The sequence below is a fragment of the Temnothorax nylanderi genome, unplaced genomic scaffold (assembly GCF_030848795.1).
Source record: "Temnothorax nylanderi isolate EJ_2023f unplaced genomic scaffold, tnyl_v1.0 TNYL_tig0038_pilon, whole genome shotgun sequence".
In the NCBI taxonomy this organism is placed as follows: Eukaryota; Metazoa; Arthropoda; class Insecta; order Hymenoptera; family Formicidae; genus Temnothorax; species Temnothorax nylanderi.
In genome coordinates, this window is record NW_027249100.1 from 422,321 (window position 1) to 443,451 (window position 21,131).

At 38.6% G+C, this 21,131-nt stretch overlaps 2 protein-coding genes across 4 annotated transcripts in view; one reads left to right on the forward strand and one right to left on the reverse strand.

Annotated features, from left to right (window-relative positions):
* Crp (transcription factor cropped) overlaps positions 1–15,320 on the forward strand; it is a 142,303-nt gene extending 126,983 nt beyond the window's left edge. Inside the window, exons 5-6 of the mRNA XM_071703971.1 lie at positions 405–841; positions 1,082–15,320. Coding sequence (XP_071560072.1) covers positions 405–841; positions 1,082–1,472 — 828 coding nt within the window. The 3' untranslated portion in view covers positions 1,473–15,320. The remainder of the gene's footprint in view (positions 1–404; positions 842–1,081) is intronic.
* Positions 15,321–15,651: 331 nt separating this feature from the next.
* The window catches only part of Sano (CABIT domain-containing protein serrano), a 127,168-nt gene continuing 121,688 nt past the window's right edge, over positions 15,652–21,131 (reverse strand). For all 3 annotated transcript variants that reach the window (XM_071703970.1, XM_071703968.1, XM_071703969.1), the window contains one exon: positions 15,652–18,828. The gene's annotated coding sequence lies outside the window, so the exon portion shown is untranslated. The remainder of the gene's footprint in view (positions 18,829–21,131) is intronic.

A 21,131-nucleotide genomic window follows, 5' to 3' on the forward strand; every position in this document is an offset into this window, starting at 1 on the left:
TGATGTAGAGGCCTTAACTGAAATATCATGGTCTATGAAAACATGTTCGAGCGATTTCGATTGCCGGGAGATCGCTGTTCGCGATACAGAAAATAATTCAACCGTAAACTCGTTCGACCCTCGAGGATTTAAATGCTTCCCGGTTGAAAGATATTGCAAACATTGTTTTAATTGCTCACGTAGATAGCTGCGTCTGATAACAGGTCACTGGCAACGTTGTATACCGTTTTATTATTTCGATTGAATCGATTTCTTTTTTTCTTTTTTTCCCCTTTTACCTGACGGCGTTCCGCGTACAAAACAATCGATCTGGCCTTCGCTGCGAATGAACAAATCGCGAAGGGACAGGTTTCGCAAGTATACGATAATAAAAAAAAATTAACGAGAATCGCTACTTGTCCTAGGTGATCGAGCACACGGATAACGTGATAGCACAGGAAACGGAAGAGGCAGTGGCCTCGCTTCAGGTGGTATCGGTCATGGCTCTGCCGCCGGTGGGCTCCAATCAAACCGTGGAGACGTCCAGCCCGGACCCGAGCTCGCCACCCTTGTCGCCACAGCCGACCGACATGGTGACGGAAGAGATCAAAGAAGAGATCAAAGAAGTCACCTTTACCCAGAGTCAGGTGTTCACGACGATGGAGGAACCGACTACGGACTCGTACTCGTCGTCAAGTCGTGTCACGTATGCCACTTCGTCCTCCGCAGATTTTAAGACTGGCTCGCCTCAATACATCACCACGAGCCCCACCAGGTCCTTCTCACCGGCCGCCGAGCCTCAACGGCTACCCAGTGTCCTAGAGGCCGCGATGAAAGCTGAACCCAAAGTCGAGGTGGAGAGGTACGTGACACGTTTATTTTACTTTAAATATGACCATTCAATCCCAATTATTGTTTAAAATGTAGAGGGTAAGAAAAGATCTAAGTCAATAGTTGGTCCGCTTGAAATATGACATCTAGTTCACTTTAAATATCTAATTTGTCTAATATGACAGTCACTATGTCACATGGCATTTTCTCGCACGAATAAGAGTAGGGTGGGTTGGATTTTGCACTAATGAAAAATTCCTCAATCACACAGGTTGCCTTCCCCATCGAACTCTCTGGACGACGGTACGCAGACAAGGTTATACATCGCGAACACGTCCCGACAGAATCTGGAAACGATCGTCGAGGCGATACGTCACCTGGAGGGCGACCATCTATTCAGCGATGAACCTGCGCAAGATATGCCACTGGCACTGACCAACAAGCAACAGCAGCAACAACAGCAACAGGCGACGGCGAACGCGACGTCAACAAAGTCTGCGACCACCACGCCCGCTTCCTCTTCTTCCTCCTCGTCCTCGACGACATCTGCCACGGCAACACCCGTGAAACAACGGATACTGCATGCCGACCATTTCCTCCAATTTCATACGCAACAACAGACCCAGCAGCGGCCGGGCGTGATCGTGGTGAAGCATTCGTGATCCAGCAACACCCCACGTCCCGTACACTGAACGGTGCATTCAAAACGACGATGTATTCTGCTTCATCGCGCGAAATCATCGTGATTTATCATTCGAAAATGAGGAATTCCTTTCAGCCGACCCAAGAGATCGAGCGCTCGCAGAAATGGGAGAGGTGATAACGATCGGGATAGAATATCATGTGCATTCTCCCTTTGCGCTGAAGAACTCGGAAGATATCCTGCGAGATGCATGAAGGGGTCGGATTTTACATATGTTCCTACTACGCGCTTCGTTCGCCTTCGCCTCGACAAGGCTGTTAAGAAGGATAATGCATGCAATAATGCATGCAATCGGAAGATTTTTAGATAGAGAGGACAAAGTGATTTTAAATCGCGGACGTTAGTTTATAGGTGAAGGCAGAGCTAACTTCGAAGCTTGACGAAAGGATCCTCATTGCCGAGTTGTCAAAACGAAACGACGTTATCGCGCTTTATCTCATGTAAATACTAACGATTCCTGCTGATCAATTCCGACGATCGCCACGAGATCGCTTTGAATCTCGAAGAATCCCTCCCCCCTCATTCCTTCTCCTCTGGAGGAAAGTCCTCTTTCCTCGCGAGAAAATCGCGAAGCCCAAAGTGGACGTTTCTCCTTCCGTTTTAGTAGGTAGAACATTTTTAGGACTTAAGCGAGTACTACCGCGGTAATATTTCTAGCATAAGGCTGCGTATGCTGTATGATATACATATATACAACATTACATACATATATATTATTTGTAAAGAGTATAAAATATATATACATATTTACGTTCTTTTTTTACATTGTTACGGAAATGAAAATACGAGATGACGCGAGGAAAAATATTAAGATATTATAATGACGCGTATATACATATATATATATATATATAAATATATATATGTATATGTATATGTATGTATATGTTCTTTCGATACTTATTACGGGGTTACCACTGGATAAGCGCGGAACGACTAGAAGAAAGTGGAACTATCGAACAACAACAAGGTATTAATCAAAATACATCCGCTGCAACGTTTAATATTTGACATACGTTAGAAAAGCACCGGCGAATCGGAACTCGCGATCGGTCAGTTCGATCCGCGCGCGCGCGTATGACTCCTTTCTTCTGTGTTTTCGTGTCGCGGGTTGAAAATTCCGTTTAATCTGTGCCAAATATCCCCCAGAGAGTACCCTTTTGTTCCTTCGTAGTAGATGTAATGTTCGTGATGTAAAAGCGATGGCGCCGGTCGGTACATTTAGTAGACCGAAAAAGCAGCGAGTCCACGATCGCTCGTCCTCTCTAACTTACTCGTCAATGCGATACACGGCGACCTGGGGATGCCGTTTCTGTTTAGTAAAGCGGCGGCTTCTCCCGGCTGTCATTCCCGTTGCGTCGCCGACCACAACCGATCTCCCTATTGGATCAATAATCAGCGTCGTTCAACGCTAATAATCGCGCAAGGGCTGACGGGAAACCGGGACGAGTTTTTCTATCGAGTCATCGTCGGGCCGATGTCTTGCGATTTTCTTCGCGACTTTTAACCCTCCCGCGTATGATACTTTGTAGGAGTTTTTCTACACGACACACGGATTTCTTATAGCTTGCGGATACGAGACTAAGAGGCTTGGAATTTACAATTTCTCGTGCCTTTTCGAGGAGAGGAGCGATCGGCTTTCGGAAATGGTTGAACAATCGATCGACCGGCGGGGAGAAAAGGGCTGCAAACGTTTAGTTTTTCTTTTACTTTTTTTTTCGTTTACACGCGTCTATATATTATGTGCATTGTATTTTTTTGTGTTTCTTCTCTTTGTGCGAGTATACTGTTTCACCGAGTGTATTGTACAAGCGTTTATCGCTCGTCGAGTGTAGGCCCATAGACCAATTTTTAATCGAATAGTGTATGGATCCTTTCGCCTGTAATTTACTATTATTACTGATACTATTACTACTATTACTATTATTAATACTACTACTTTTTTTTCTACGATGACGTTGATTGGTGTACGAAAGCGAACATGTGTTTAAGAGTTTAATGCATAGATATCTACGCCTACAAGAAATTAATTTTAAGTACTTTTTAAGTATATAAGTAAGTTAGCGAGCAAACAAAGTAAGATGAGACGGTAAGAAGTACAGAATTACAATTAAGATTTTTAGTTAACCTTCTAGCGGTTAGGATAAATATAGGAATTGTTTAGCAGAGTATGCAATTTGAAATACATCCAGGTTAATATTGTCTATCTGTACGATAAATGTGAACGCTACTCCGTAACTATATTGCGTGTATATAATACCTTTTAGCGGATATCGCATAACACATGATCACCTAGCTGACGTACCACGCTAGAATAAGATAAAACCTCGCCCTTCGTACGTTTCGTCGTTTACATTTAATTCACGGCATCTCATTTCGACGGCGTGTATTTGGATATTTTTTTATGTACCATTGACATTCTCACCGATTGTTTTTTTTTTTCTTAATACGCAGAGATATAAGGACTGTATTAATTTTTTGGGGAACTATATATAGAAGAGGGACACGCGCGCGCGCGCGTTTAGCGGAGTAATTATTTCCGAAACGTACGAGAGGCGTTTTATAGGAGATACGATTCTATCTTGGGCTTTCGACATTCGCGATGAAAGTGTGATCCCGGCGTTTCTGAAGTCGCGGATCTCGAAGGTAATGTACAAAGCTCGATGTCGACGTTCATGCGAGGACGCACGAGGGCCTAAAAAGAATAGACATTCACCCTCGTTTCCATCTTTCGTATTTTCTCTACGATTCTCTCCCCAACGGTACAGAACTATAATAAACTCACGGCATTTATATCTTCACGGGACAGGACTTGTCGCCAAATAGAGACGATCGTATCTTCTGTATCTTATCGCGTTAGATTCTGCAGTAACAGAATCTACGAGGTATGACGAGCGTGCTATCTTTATTACTTGGGCTCGATGCGTTGTCAAGTCAAACGGGAAAAAGTCGCCGGGAAGATTTTTTTGAAAATACGAAAATGGACACGACGTTCGATGAATGACAACAAACTGAATCTTTTCCACGCGAGTCCGATATGTACGTCTCGTTTTCCCGCATACGTCTGAGTCTTAATAGTTTCGAAAATCTCGTGCGAGTATCTTCGGCGCTTCCATAATACACACACACACACACACACACACACATATATATATACACATACACATACGAAAAATATATACATATAAAAAATATATATATACACGTACGGAACTATATACGTACGTATCAAGTATACGAGTGTTATGCACATACGTGCTGCACGCATTTGAGGAATCTCTTGGCGAGATCCTCGAGTTTCGCAATCGGTACCGATTCTTTCGTTCTCCCTTAACTCGTTTCGTTTCGGCGCGTTTCTACTTCATTCTGCGTAATCGCCCTCGGCATCCCGGTGTGCCGCGATTTGTTCTCGATGGGTGGCAGAATGCAGGAGAGGACCGAATTGAAAAGGAAATTCAAACACATCGCTGCGCACGTGTTGGATAAGATCGGCATTGTTACGGCAACATCATCGCGACAGTCGTGAAATCGAATTAAATTTTAAATCAAAGCCGGTCTAAAATTTTCCGTTCAAGACCTAAACTACTCGATTGAATTGAACGAATCTTCGAATTATTAGCTGTGTTGGTTTGATGTGCGAAAAGTATTTTATCACATTCTTCATTACATACTGATATCATTTGCGATCGCATCAATGCTAGCGTGTGTGTGAACAGAAAGTTTCATATCTGATATTACTAAAAACTTCTTCTAATTTAACGGAGTACATTAGTCATTAAAAAATCGTAAGATTAACATGTTATATATTTATGTTATATATTATATTTTATGTTATATATTATGTATTTTAATTAGAATGTTCTCGCGGAATAATGTAAGTCTATTAATAATGATAATAATTATTACAACCATATCTAAAGTTTATATTAGATATTAGATATTAATACAATTTTTTGCGTTTACAGCAAAATTCGCATTTAATGTTGTTGGACTATTCACGCTATCTGTGATACAACTATTTTGCAACTATCGATATTCCGTCAGATTTTAACGCGTTTTATTTTATATATCTCTCTGACTGTTAATCGTTCACTGATCTAACACGCCCGTCGAAAGTAGGCTTGTATCGAACAGCCGTGATACACTCGATTATTTGTAGCTTATTGTTCAGCAAGATTTAATTACAAGGGAGCAGTAAGCCCGCTTCATTTGGGCATTCATACTACGTTGAACTCCGATGCGCTCGCGAATGTTATCAGTATGAATGATGATGATTACGTTATCCGTCTATCAGCAGCAACTTAAAAATAACCATAGCTTCTGAAATGCACCGAATAATTCTTCTTTTGGACGCAATGGCATTTATTGTCTTACAAAGAGACATTTGTTTCCATTAAGCTTTCGTTCGATTCCAACCAAACTCGATACGTTAAATCTTTTGCATAATGAAACACGTAGTGACACAGTAATTGTCTTGCAATTTGCGTTTTATGGAAATTGAGAAGAAAATTTACAAGCAATTTAAATAATTGTTTAGAGACAATTTTAAAATGCTCGCAAAATGCCAATTCTTACCTATATGTGTTTTCCCGATAGTTTTCCGAGATTAATACCGATCATCGCTCTTAAAATCAATTGCGACACGTGCGTCACGATGCGCGAAGAAATTTTAGAAATCTATATCGAAAATTTTAAATGTCGTCGATACGTTTGCGCGAGTTTTAAGGGTGAAGACTCGAAAGGTTGATCTTCGAACGGGGTATCTCATCCACGAGAGAGAGAGAGAGAGAGAGAGAGAGACACAACATAAAGAAGTTCCATTGGGATTGTAACTAGCGATAGATTAAACGGCCGCTCGAAGATCACACGTTTCGTGAGGAAAGAGCTGTCACTGTCTGCCGCGGTGACACGGACATTCGATCGACTCGATCGAATCTTTTTTATCGTTGAATATATACATATAAAGTATAAAAATAAATAAATATATATATACATATGCATATATATATATATGTATGTATGTGTATATATATAATACTATGGCTCCTATAACTTCTCTACAGCTTCGTTAAAAAACAGAAAAGAATAACAGTTCGCAGGATACGGTTTAACTGCTAAAGAAAGTCGCTGATAGAGTAACGTAAGGGTGTTGAGGGTGATAGAAAGTGTGTGGATGTGTAAGAAGGATGAAAAAAAGTGACAGCCGATCTTTGGGAATTGCGAGAGCGTGGCTGTGCGAATCGCGCGTGCGATCACGAGAGCGACGAGGAGGACTTTATACTGTTTAAGATTAATCCCAATTTGTACACGTCGTGGCAAATGGCGACTGAGAGTGGCGCCGAGATTACTCAATCGATCGTCTTCAGAAGACCACGGATTTACGTCGTGGAGGGAAGTAGCGAAATTTCTTTCGGGGTAAAGGAAACGCGCCGGAGTGGAGGAAACTCGAGCGGTGTAAAAGAGTTTTAAAAAAGGAGACAGGGATACTCGTCTTTCAAACTTTTCTTTTTTGAAAGATCGGGATGACTTTTGGACGTCTTGGAATGTCTGCGATATTAGAATAGTGTCTTTTACACAGTCTTTGGGTATTCGCGTCCAAAAGAAGAAATTTAAAAAAGGAAAGGAACTACTTGACGCCGACATCGTACCCGTTCGCCTTCTGGAGCGCGTTTGACGCAAGAATCACAAATTTGTCACATGTATGAGTAGATGTATCTAGCATTTGATTAAGGTCCGATACCTTTTCAGGCGGAGCTTTTGGTATCCCATCAGAAGCTCTCGCATCTCATTGGACTTATAGTAGTAGTCTCTGCATCAAATTAAGATTACGCAACAGGGCTATTTTTAAAGTATTCTTTGTGGCTACGATAAGGTGTGTACACATACATAAGCTTTTTTGCTATACCGATCTCTGTCAGCATTGTATAATGTAACAACAACTTGGCTTCTTCAATTCTGTTAAGCTTAGCAGCTTCATATAGCGGTCTTCGATTCTTATAACCTGGTAATGCTCCGTAATTCAATAATAATTCACATATTTTAGAAATATATCGAAAAAGATATATATTAAAATTCGGCGACGAAAACGTTTCGCGAAATCGAGTAATTATTTTTTTAATCGGGCCAGCATCCCGCTCTCTTTCGCCACGGGCCCGCCAGGAAAGGATGTATATAGCGTAAAACCATAAAAAGCGTTAGAGTACTGGCGGAAGAATGTACAACAGAGAAGTAAATAAGTAGATAGATTTGGTAGAAAGACGAGTGGGACGAGAATGAGAGAGAAAGGAACAGGGAGTGCGTGAACACAAGAGAATACTAGACGGTTATGTAGATCGTGCGTATAAAATAGCGTTGTAACGAGTAGGTAACGACAGATTCCAGAAGTCGTTTTTCAGGAACAGAACTGAGTAGCGTGAGCGTTCTCTTGGCGTGAATTTGCGAGCGGAAGAAAAGAAAGAAGGATGTGGGAGTGTGAGTGTGCGTAGATGTAATTTGTAGTGCGCCGAAAAGATGTTTCCTTTTTTTTTTTTCAAGTTCTTGAAATACATTTCTTTTTCTTTTTTTCTTCTTAAACGAAACATTTTGACTGGACTTGAAATCATATCGAAACTCCGTATCCGTCGACTGAAGAATGATCCGGGCTCACGCGGCGCGTGGTGAACCAAAGACGTGCAATATAACAATATCGTCAATATCACAGAAATTGAGAAAAGAGAGCTGCGACTGAAGAATTCATTCGTATGTCGTATTTTTCTAGCGTAGCTCTCGTTTAACTTGAATTGAGAGGACGAGGGAGAGAGTCGGTATTATGACCAGACAAGCAGAGCTCACATACATCCTCGCGAGAGTCTTGAAGGCGACTGAAGATTTATTTTTTAAAATGTGACGAAAAAATGACGTTACATACCGGCTCGAAATAATTTTAATCTTGAAATATTTCTGTCTTTTGTAACATTTATTTACGTACTTCTTGGATTTCCGCATTCGCATTAAGCGTTATTTAATGTTGATTGATAGTAAGAATGCGTACCTAACGCAACGTCGCTTCAAAGGAAATCAATTTTAATGACGAACATTGAGAAGTATGTAACTAATTGTCAAAGGATAGAAATCTAATTAATAAAATTTGTGTCAAATTATCTCTTTCGAAGTTTAGTTTTCATTTTTTCTTTTCGCGACTTGTTACATTTCTCGCAAGTGATCTTAAACTCGTGTGGTTAGCGCCGCGAGTAGTAATGAAATTGCCTGAAATACGTAATGACATTTTCAGTAATTAACGTTATCTGAAAAATGTCGAGAAAATATACCAACTATCAAATACGCACTAAACGAGACGCTTTACTCGAGAAGCTCGAGAAATTCACCGATACACTCTTGATTTTTTTAAAGGCATTGAAGACAACTTAATATTATAACACGACTAAGAATAAGAGAAGCATGACGTCGACCAAATAAAAAAATCCTGTTAGAGTTTCATAGTGCAAGACCGATACAGAGGATTAATATGATACAGCAATGCATCGCGTTGTATGTGATAACGAGAAGTGGGTAAAGAATTTGCAATTTGTCTATTTCAATTATTAATGTAACAATATACTAGTCTAATCATTAGGAAATCGAGTTTCGTAAAAATTTTAAAAAATTATATACAAGACATAGAATAAACGAGTGTAATTGAATTATTGTCGAGTAAAAATTGGCCACTGGAATTTACAAATATTGATATATCGCTCATATTGCAAACACGCGATGTATTACTCCAGTTTTACAATTTCCATGGACCGTCCAGTTGAAGAGAAGGGAGAGGTTTACCGAAAAAAAAAAGAAAAAACACGTGGCTCCTTTACAGACCATCTTTTTACACTAATAATAGTCAATTCGAATTTAAAAAGTGTTCGATCGTCTATTCCATTAACATTTCAGTCGAGGAATCTACCCGTTGGTATTTCACAATTTACACAATACGCGAGATAACTCGACTAAATTAAGCTCGAATCGTCGATTGTGAAAAATAATGAATCTCAATCAATGAAAATTTGGCTATCCGCGGATAATTATTCGCGGAATTTTTCTGACTTCAAATAGAACGTATTATGAATCATAAAAAATACAAATTTTAGCCAGAGCGGTGGTAAAACAGCGCAATTGAATAAATCTAACAGACGGACGAACCGAGTCGACGAATCTTTTCACGTTCATCACTCGAAGTTACTATTGTCTACGCAAGTCAAAGAATTCCAGGGTTGCCAAGTGCAGTAGTAGTCTTTCAAACTTTTTAAGAATATATCGCTTTCTTTTTCAACCTTAACACAATGTCATCAATCTAATTTTTACCTTCGCATTCAATTTTCAGAGAAAATGGAGACGGTATAAAAGGCACGTTTGCTAATGACTTTAAATTAAAGAATTAGATGAGCTGAAATTGATGAACCGGATGAGACATTGCGACACGAGAAAAAGAAAGATGATTCTTAAGAAAATGGATTTAGACAATTACTGCACTGACAATGAATCCTTCAATTGTTGCACGAGTTTTCTGTAGTCACATATCTATCCAACGGATAAAGTCATCGTTTCATCTCTGACAATGACCACAAAGCAATTTAGCTTTTCTAAGCAAAAGTGAGAACAAGAGAAAGAGAGGTGGGCATTGTTCTCTTTAGAATACGCGCTTTTTTCTATGTGTAGACAACCGATAGCCTGACGCAATACGAAGAGCATCCTCGATGTAGTATCGAGTATCTCTTCTTTTTACAAAACTGATGAAACACAGGAGAATAACTTCTCGAGACTGAGACAAGAGAGCCGTGACAAGGGTATCGGGGTGAGCGCAATTAATTAATAATAATTAAAAAAAAAGTGGAGACTAAACGCGATTGAGAAAAAAGAAGAATGCAAAAGTTCCTCAAGTTCAAGCCGCGTTTGCCGCGTGCGTTCACATTCCCGATAAACGCGATTTTGCCTGACGAAGCGAATGTCGTCCGCACGTCGTAAACGCCGCCCACACCACAAGAACAGACTGCCATTGAGTTTCGAGTGTACTCGTTCGTAATAAATAGTTGTAATTGACCGGGACTAAGCCGATCTGAGAGAGAGAGAGAGAGAGAGAGAGAGAGAGAGAGAGAGAGAGAGAGAGAGAGAGAGAGAGAGAGAGAGAAAGAGAGAACGAATGAGGGAAATGGGAGATGAATGCGTGACTGAGTGTGTTGCGTGATTTAGTGGCGGATTTACTGACGCAAATGGGCTCATTTGTCACCCTTGAAAATCGTTTTATAAATTCTCCCCTCATAACTATTCCTTTCTTGAAAATTTGTACTTATTAATGAATAGCCGTAAATCTCGGTAACGCGACGCGAAGAAGAATATTAAAGAGGCAATCATAAATTTCAATTAAAGATTCGAAATGAAAACGTAGTTGAAAGAATACCCCCTAAAAAAAATAAAAGAATGAAATAAATGTCTAGAGAAATACACTTGAAAAATATAATTGAATTATCTAAGAGATATTGCTCGACACTTTTTTGTTTTCATCTCGAGTCTTTATCGCTCATCATTTTGAAATTTTGAATCCATCACTGGGGTGAATGTACGAACGTCTTTAAGAGAGAACGGGACGACCGCGTGTAATCCTTCCGCGTGAAGTCTTCTTGGGCTGTAAAATCCAAATCTCTGTCACCAAGTTCTACCGCGAGAGAGGACGACGTCGTTCCTTGACGTTAGCCGGAGACACGACGCAGTCTATAAATTGGCCGTAGGATTGTGTTGATCGTACGTCCCGATAAAAGAATGAACTCGGGGACCGATTCGAGACGAAGATTAACGGCGAGAGATTAACGAGTTTGGCTGACTGACAATTTATTCTAAGAGAAGAGTCTGTGTATGAATCGGTAATATAAAATGGAAGGGAAAAAAAAAGATATAATTCTCTGTGATGTATTTCTATGATTTAATTATATGTAATTATGGTTATTCTTACGATTATGATTAATTAATATTATTTGCGAATAAATCGCTGTGCAAGTATCAATTAGTGACTAGTGTAAGACAAAAAAAATTGCGCGATCGAGCATTGCCAAGAGGCGTATATCACGTTCGTATCCTAGATACTGAAACGTGAGAGATCGCACAAATCGTATAATTTATTGCACTATGAACACGATCGTTAATCGCCCCTGTCGAAAGTCGAAATATGGGAATCATATATAACCGGAAAGAAAAACTGTTTAAAATTTCTTTCCGAGGAAGCCGGGAAAGAAAGGGAATAACGTTCAACAAAATACGTATTGATATTTTCGCGCGAGGATATCTCATTTTATCCGCGTTATTTATTTATAGCCGATGAGCGAGTAACAATATTATACGATTTTCTCAACGAGTATATTTGGTGCAAGAGCGTGAACTTGCAGGAATTATATATATGTGAATTTCTCCAAACGAAGAAATTCGCAAAATACTCGCTCATTTATCAGCACCCAATATCGCTGTGAAAGATTTTAATAATTCGTCAGAAACGCGTGTAATATAATTACACATATAAATTTTATTGAGAAAAAATTCTATGTACGAGAAGAGAGAAATTAGAATAACATAAAGTAACTAATCGAGATTTTAAACAGTTAAGTTTCTAATTATTAATATATTTCTGCTTCCTCCCCCTTTATGCTTATCTTTAAGAATCAAAAACATGAATTTTCCAAGGAGTAAACAGTCTTGTGTGTCGATCATTGGTATTAATTACGTATGCTACGTAAAAAGTAAACGGGGATATCAAAAATGAGGCGTGTCACGACGCTAGAAACGATCGGAGAAGCGATAGGAAAACTAGGTAGTCATTTAGAGTGCCAGGAAGGAAAAGAAAGAAAGAGAGAAAGAGAGAGAGAAAGAGATGAAATGCGAAAAAGAATGCGTCGATTTTTTGCGAGTGAGAGTGCGAGAAAGATTTTCGTCGATTAAGCTCCGTAAAATAATAAGAACGCCGACTGCATCGCGGCGACTCGAGCGAATATCGGAAGTATACTCGTCAGTATTTGTGACGGGAAACGATCCACATAATTCGTTCGGGTCGGCGGATAGCGTTAAGAATTATGATTACTATCGTACGAGAAATAGAAGAGAGATATCGGATGCGGCTGAAAAAGAAAGCGGAGGTTTCGTGCTAAGGCGACTTAAGGCGTTCGAGAGCCCGAATCGGGAACTCGGAACTTGGAGGAAATCGCCAATATTATACAGGGCGTCCTTGATCCAGGGCATTCCTTGGAATCGATATTTTCTCAAAGAAAATTTGAGCGGGAAAGAGGCTTCCGAGAGTTATTAGCGATTGAAGATGAAATGCTTTTCGCAAAATAATCCTCGGAAGGCAAATAAGTGGGCAAAAACATATTTTGCGATTAGTTTAATTTAATGTAACGTTTTATCATTAGAGATTAGAAAATTGTGGAGAAGTACGAAAATTATGAACTCTCCTGATATTTTGTCTAAACAAAAATGGACCCTAAATTGGCCGAGGAAACTTGATTAAAAGGACACCCGATATTTCGACGACACCCTGTATTACAGGATTCCTTTCGAGAGAAACATACGCGAAGCGATATATTCGGCTCTTATGCTAATAAGCTCTGCTATTTCTATTCTCGATTGGTACTTCGCCGTGCATGATTATTCTGAATTTACTGAAAGAAGAAAATGACTGAAAGTGGTCATTATACGCGAAAATGTGCCGGCTACACTTCAATTCAAAATCACGTTTGTGAGATCAGAGCGAAAACAAAATTTTTGTTACTTTTGCATCAAGGAATCTCATACGTTTGTCTAAATCGCTTACTGCGAAAATGTGCCGCAATAACAAAAATAAAAATTACTAACAAATAATTTATTCAGCAATCATTTAAATAATAAAATTGAAATAAAATTATTATATCACTTTTATCAATGCAAATATCAATGCGAAATATGTCATATTTACCTTTTACTTTTTTTTATTGATTATCAACAAAAGTTTTCTTTTATTGATCATCAACAAAAAGATCAGGTTATATATACTTTAAGAATGATATATAATGAAATAAATCGGAGAGTGATACTCCAGAGTTGTCGCGGCGCATTAATAGCGAATAATAGCGAGATTACCTTAGTCGGGCAAAAGCGAGCGAGAGAGCGGACATGGGAGAGAAAGAGATAGCGAGAGAGTGAGAAAGCGTTAGACAAAGATACGTAAAAGAGCGCGAAGTGTCTTAGAACTAATGGAATTCCTCTGCGCGAATGCACGGAACGCGCTAACACAAGCAGCCACCTCCGAACGAGAAGTCTTCAATACCATTTGCATATTGCTTTATTGTTACACGAACATTATAACGATATATTACATTAAAAAAAAGGAAGGAATATTACAGGTACAGCGGTACGCATACGATTAAAGCGTGAGTTCCACGACGCGACGGCGACGATCGCGCGGACAAGTTTTCGACGTAGCTCGCGAGAACTTTGTCATTTCGCGCTCGGGATTTTCGAGAACGCGTTTCCAGCATCTCCGGTCTTTTCTCGTGAAACGGTCGCACGTGTCAAATTTTGACACGATTAAAAGTCGACGGTACAGAGAAAGGCACGATAAAAAAATTTACCATCTGTCATTCAGCTAAGTGATTAGCTGATCGACAAATTTTCCAGGCCAATGAGATGTGTTTTACTTTCTTTTCCAGTGAAGAAAAAATATCGTTTTTCGCTTATCACGATAATTCTGGAGGAAACTCGAGAATTATCGGCGAGTTGCATAATAAATCTGATTTGCGCTAATCATGTCCGATCCGAAAGACTCTTCCGCGCGATCAGAACATATTCGAGACGTCCTGGAACACATACATACTTTAGATACTACGCGTTACGTTTTTGTATTTACGATGAAAAATCTACGAGATGGGAGACGGACTTGCTTTTCCCTCTTTTCTACTACTTTGTATATTACCAAATAATCGTTAATTAGAAAAGTTATTGTAACTAGCGTTTCGTTATCTTAATCAACAAGATTTTATTAAGCGGAATATGTAACGACGGCGAACGATATCGCTTAACCGTCGTTATCGCAACGATGCGGCCTGATTTACGCGTTTCTGTTGTTGCTTTACGTGATTTACACCATTTAATTCGCGTGTGTACTTGTCAACGAGCGGGAGATCGACGTTTATCACCGATTCTTCCTCCATCTCATTTCCCTTCGCCTATAAGAGAATCTTAGCATTCGATTCACGTTGCGTAAAATAATATTTTTCACAGTTCGGAAAGTCTGCCAGCATTTATTCGACTGATTATAGATACGCGAAACTACGTTGATACAAGGCAACGTTTAATAAACGCGATCTCCCGCGTGACAATTCTCCTTTTTAAGATCTGTGAATCAAGTGGCATCGTTCCTGAATATCTCTCTCATTATACGATAAAGTATAATAAACCTCGCAAATCTGTCGACGTTGGAAAGCAATCGACTGGTTCCTTAGAAGCCAGAGAGCCAAGTGATTGCGCCAAGAGAAGTACAAATCATAAAAAAAAAAGAGAAAATGGAAAAGAGAAAAAGATGGTAAATGCGAAAAAAAATCATTCGAAGATGAGGTAATGTGACCAATACCGAAAAAGGTGTAATATTTGACTTTAGTTTCATCGCTTTTCATTCATTACCTTTGATTATATTATTGCTTGTAACATTCATTCGAAATACCTTGAATACAAAAAAAAAAGTAATAAACCATGTTATCCGCTTGTTTCGTCCCTTGTATAAAACCCTACCTGTGATATACTAATAAAGCAAATTGGATTTCGATACGTGCGACTTTTGTGCAACAGTATATTCAATGATTGCGATTTATTTTATTTACGATAAGTCCGATAATTTATCGAAATATTTATTACGAGCTTTTCCTTTCGAATCTCCTCGCAAGATTAAGAAAAAAGAACTTTCTGCTCAAAGTTTAAACTGTATAAATTGATAGCAAAAAGTGTATATAACTAAAGACATTATTACTAATATATTGATATATATAAATTATAAATAATAAATCAATAAATTACTAGGAGCTGCAAAAGAGAGGTAAAAAAGGATCCTTTATTTTTTGTGAGAGAGAGAGAGAGAAATATGAGTACAACGCAGCGGATTTATTTCATTGTGATTTTTATTGAAACACTCTTTAGGGTACACAAGCTCTATCCTAGGTAAGCATTAAAGTAAGTATAAAAAAATGAACAACTGCTTATGGAATCACAAAGTGTGGATGTCTGCCCTTCTTACAATCATTAAACGTACTTTAACGTGCATACACGAAGGCACAACGATCCTCGACCCTTACGCGCTGAGTATTTCGCCGCGAGAACGATGTTGAAGTGATATATCGCTGAGCCGATCGTGTAATTATAGCACAGATCTGTTCGCTTTAGTTGCATTCATTTTGCCTTTTTATGCAAGGAAGAACGGCTAAACCGGCCAGGTCTCGCGTTATTCGAAAGCAATCGATCGCTCGCATGGAGATCCCATTGACATCCAATGCCCCAAAGGAACTAGAAAAATAGATTCTAGCTGCGCGCAAAACGCGTGATATCGCTATTACAAGCTCCCCGCTGTAGGTTCTTTCGGCGCTCGTCGTCATGGCAAAATTATATACTCTCCGAGAACATCGACATACGAAATAAGCGTATTCGCTCGGTACACGCTTATAACACACAGAGTTCTGTCGTAAAGGGGACCGAGTGCCTTCTATACAAATTCATTACGCGATATAATATATATCATGATAATAGAATCTATAGTTTGTATTATAAATCTAAAAACTTATTGTACACATTGTAATATAGCTAGCTCATTGTAACGAATGTATCCTGATTATTCTCATTCAGCTCTCGTAATTCTCTTTTTGAAGAAGGCCACTTGTTTCCGATTTCTCTTCCGAAAGAGCTTCATTCTTACTGATAACTGAAAACAGTTTGTCAGTGCTCTTGAATAAACAATTTAATTATTATATATGAGCGTAATTATAAAATATCCTCGGATAATTGTCGTAATTATTGCGCTTCTTCCGCTATTGAATGCAGAATGGCATCGTCTCTGTAAGGCTAGTACAACGGCTATTCTCATACTCAATTATAACAAGGCTTCACCTATTCTATTGTTTGCTTAACGTGTATTAAATAATCACAAAAATGAGACCAAGGTCCAAACGCGTCCATTGGTCGGGACCATCAACCGAGAGGTGGTCTCGCACCTGACTTTAAATGAGAGTCTGTTCTTTATCGTCCATGCGATCGCAGGCGATATCTGTTGATGGCTTCTCTAACATTGCGATGGAAGTAAGTACAATATATAATTTCATGATGTTTCATCCAACATTACTTTGCTCCTAACGCACAGCATGAAAATTGAGTTCGCAAAATAAAAGTCTAAAAAATCCAACATATACGAAACAGGGAACAACCAAGCGCTCAGACATTTTTCCAAACTGTCCTGTTAATTACGTTCGAACAGAATTTTATAGAAAAGCATAAGCTTAAGTGTTTCTTGCCGTATTTAAGCGGCAAATAAAAAATTTAGTCGCCCAATTCATCTAATCTGATATATTAATTGATATCTTTCTTGTCTATTTAATAAAGATTGCCATCAGATTGTCCTTTATTGCCGAGGCGATGTACAAAGCGTGGTAAAATTTATTTATCTGATCGTAATGTTGAAAGTGCCGACGTACAGATTACGAGCATTCAGTTTATTCTCTCGAATTCAAGTTAGATGTACGATCACAAGTGCAGGTAGGCGGTATTACATTTTCATAACTTCTACCAATTTTTCTCGACGATCAGCGCTAAATGACGTCGATTCGCCATTCAGCCCGACGACGCGAAAGTAAAACGGTAGCGATAACTGTAATAGAGACACTTTGATAATGGAAATATGAAGTAACTTACGCTTAAAACATCCTTAAACAGTAAAGTAGAGTATAAAGTATGACTTAAGTACAACCATAAAAACTTGGTCATTATTATGGCATTCGTATCCTTAACTACGCGGCTCGCCAGACCGCATCCCTTCTGACGGCGCGTCTCTTTATAAAATGAATCTACTACTCGTGTACGAGGCGAATGTCGTGATTCACGCGTGCGCAAATCGTGTTAGCTGTTCAGACAATGCGCGATTACATATACGGCATGTAGATTCGACCCTCTTCGCGACTTTCCGGTTCCCATTCTCAATCGATGACAAAGAGTAACGAAGGTATAGTTCCGTGACAAATTCTTTATCTTTTGTAATACGTATTGAAGATTGAAAAATATCAACATTATTATAAAAAAGACAACATATATTACATTATTATATTACAATAGCATGGATTATATCGATAATTTGTAATACTCGTCATTTTATCAAATAATTGACCTATACTTTTGTTTAAAATTTATCTCATTTGAGATATAATTTTTTACGTATCTGATTATTGAGAAAGAAATTTGCATCGCCAGGAAAATGATACGCAAATATAAATACTATCAATATTTTTCCACATCTCTAACTAAAAATTGGACAAATCCTTCCTTTTCCGCAACGAGATGAAGACAAAGTAAACGAAATATGCAAAACAATATTAAGCGATATGTTTTCGTCGTAGGGATAATTTTAATCGTGCTAAATATCAATCCTCAATTTTCTAGGTAGGAAAAATATTTGCGCAGTCATCATGTAGGATTTCTGATTTATGAACGGATCTGTTTTATATAGATTAGATTATGTATGTTATACGTACCGGAAGATCGACCATTGTTACTTGGGATCTTACAAAGTATCGGCTTCCACTATTTATGCTTCGTCGCGTTTCGATACCGATCTCGATACTCTTTATAACACGGCGTCGCCTTTCTCTATACGAGAACATTCTAGTAATTCGCTCCTCTTTTCGTGACCTGAACATATCCTCTTCCGCTGCGTCGCTATTTTTGATTATTCCATTCCACTTATCGTTAATCGACGATCACAGGAAGTACGCGGCGTTGATCAGGCTTTTGGGTCTTTTATATGTGTCGTGTATGTCGGTGTGAGTATGTATGTATGTATGTGTACAGCATGTATATACATGCAGTCGTGTGGCGGACGACGAGTTTGAATGGCTTTCGCAGCTGCGATATATTAATGCTGAAAGAATGGCGGAATCGCTGGCAGAAATGCATCCCGTCCTTCTATTCTTCTCCCTTGAGCTCCTGTTGCGAATTTTGATTAGTTGAACGAACGACGCCGGAGATCCACGGCTCTTCATCTGAACCGCTCTTTGCCTTCTTCAGCCCTTCGTCGGTCGAATCTGCAAGCAGAATTGAAACAACCACATTTGTATATGCTTGAAATATAAATTAATGTAAGTATTAGAAAAATTAATATACGATATATTCAAACAGCGAGTTGAGTCCATAATAAGATTTATCTTAAATATAAAGTCATATTTGAATCTTACAGATTCGATCCATTTCTTCTTGGTACGCATCACGCAACAATTTCATATTAATTCAATCATTTATAAAGTATTTTTTAAAGATAGAGATTTGTGGAATATAACAAAGAATAGTAGTGAAAGTGAAATACAGTCACATAACTAAAATTTATTTAATAAAACAACAGTCTTCTCTATGTTAATAATTTAATGTTCATAATTTTATGTTAAAGAAGTCTTTTAGGTATGTGAGATATGTATATAGATGCAAGACATATTTTGGCGCATGAAATGTCATTGAAAATTCCATGTGACACTTTACGAACTGTGCCTTTTTCAATCTTGACCGCTGATGAACAGTTATCGCACTGCCGGTAATAAAACACGATACATGCGGAACGTTACCCGGATGAATAAATGGAAATTATACTTCGATATTTATGGCGTCGTTAATTGAAAGTGTCACTTCGGCAATAACTTAGGGCCGTATTTATAATCGTTATTTGAACCTCGAGAGTATATCGGGTAAAATATTTATAAACGGAATTTTATATCCTGAGATATATGGCTGGATGAAAAGTTACATTTTAATTAAAAATCAACTGAGATTGTACTCAGGAAAAGAGTGGAATGATCGTGTATGTAAATGAAATCTAACTTAAGTTTCAAGATATAAAAAGTAGCGCTAAGAACGCACGTTTAGATGAGATTTGAGTTACAAAAATTATAAACTGACCTAATAAAAATCTGAAATTTTAGATAAAAATCAAACAATCTACTAAAGACCTTTATGATACAAAACGCTGTACTTAATATTCCAAAGCGGTGCATCAATTTTTTATAATTGGAACCCAGCAAGATAACTTAATTCCACATCACTCATGCATGATTAGCCATTGACCGATAATTAAGCGGTTCTCTGGGAAAGTGCGCTGAACATATTACACGCAAATTTGGCTCAGCGCGGCAATTACACGCTTCCCGATAAAATTAGCGGTCTAATTGGGAAAGTAGCGTGATTGCTCACTGTTAAACAACCAGCGAGGCCGAGGGTATTCTATGTTTAGGCCTCGACCGGATACCCCGACGCGTACCAATAATTTGACGTAATTTAATAAACGCGACCCTGCTCTCTCGTCTGCGCGCGCGGGGTCGTGCGACTGTTATTACCGACAGTTTGATCGTATCTCAGTAGTGCGTAATGATGATGCACCTAGTCACTGGCATATAGTAGCGGCCCGATCATCGGTCATGCAAATTGGCGCTACAGAATGCGGCGGATCCCCCCCTTGCCCGACCCCCCCCCCCCCCCCCCGTCTGATGCAGCCCATCGCATACCGGTTTAGAAAACAGTATATCGATATTAAGCTTACGATCGTTATATTTGTACACCCGTAATTTATTGCGTTCATTAAGTTACTTCTTCGATTCCCCCGATGTTAAATCCATAATGTTCCGAGGGAGAGAGGAATCATTTCCAAGGCCGAAAATCTGCAGCACGATTGAGTATTTAATATATCGTACCCCTAGAAGAATACTGTCACAACTCAAAAATTCACAATTTCACAGGAGAGAGGAAAAACAAATTTAATTCAATTTTTTTAACTGTAAGATAACTATAACGGAATTACAATTACGATATATTATATTTTGTTTTATAATGAGACTTATACTGTTTCTTGAAGAAATCTGCTGCGATTTACTTGTCAATTTACTTATGACACTATTCATCCAGCGATCGCAACATAACCGGTTTAAAAGAGTAACGACACTTCTGCCTCGTGCAGCGGATTTCGCATATAGATTACAGACTTGTGACACTATTATAGCACGTAGGTAACGTTTTGGCATATTTTTTATACAGGCTTAACTCAAAATAGAAATTTTTTGCGTTGTGACAGTATTCTTCTAGGAGTGCGCTATATGTAGATTGAATTTGAACATCAAAATTGCTTAATAACGATGCAACATTTACAACTTTTAATTTTTAACAACAATGTTACTATTGGTAATGATTGTAGAAAATTAATTTTGTATCACAGTGTTTATATTAATATAAGGAAAGAATTTTGTATGATAAAAAAGCCTTTATGCGTCCAAGCAATCTTCTTTTTCTCTCTCAAGCCTAAAATTTATGTTTTCCTGTCGTTCTATTGTTACGTCCAATATGTTATTAT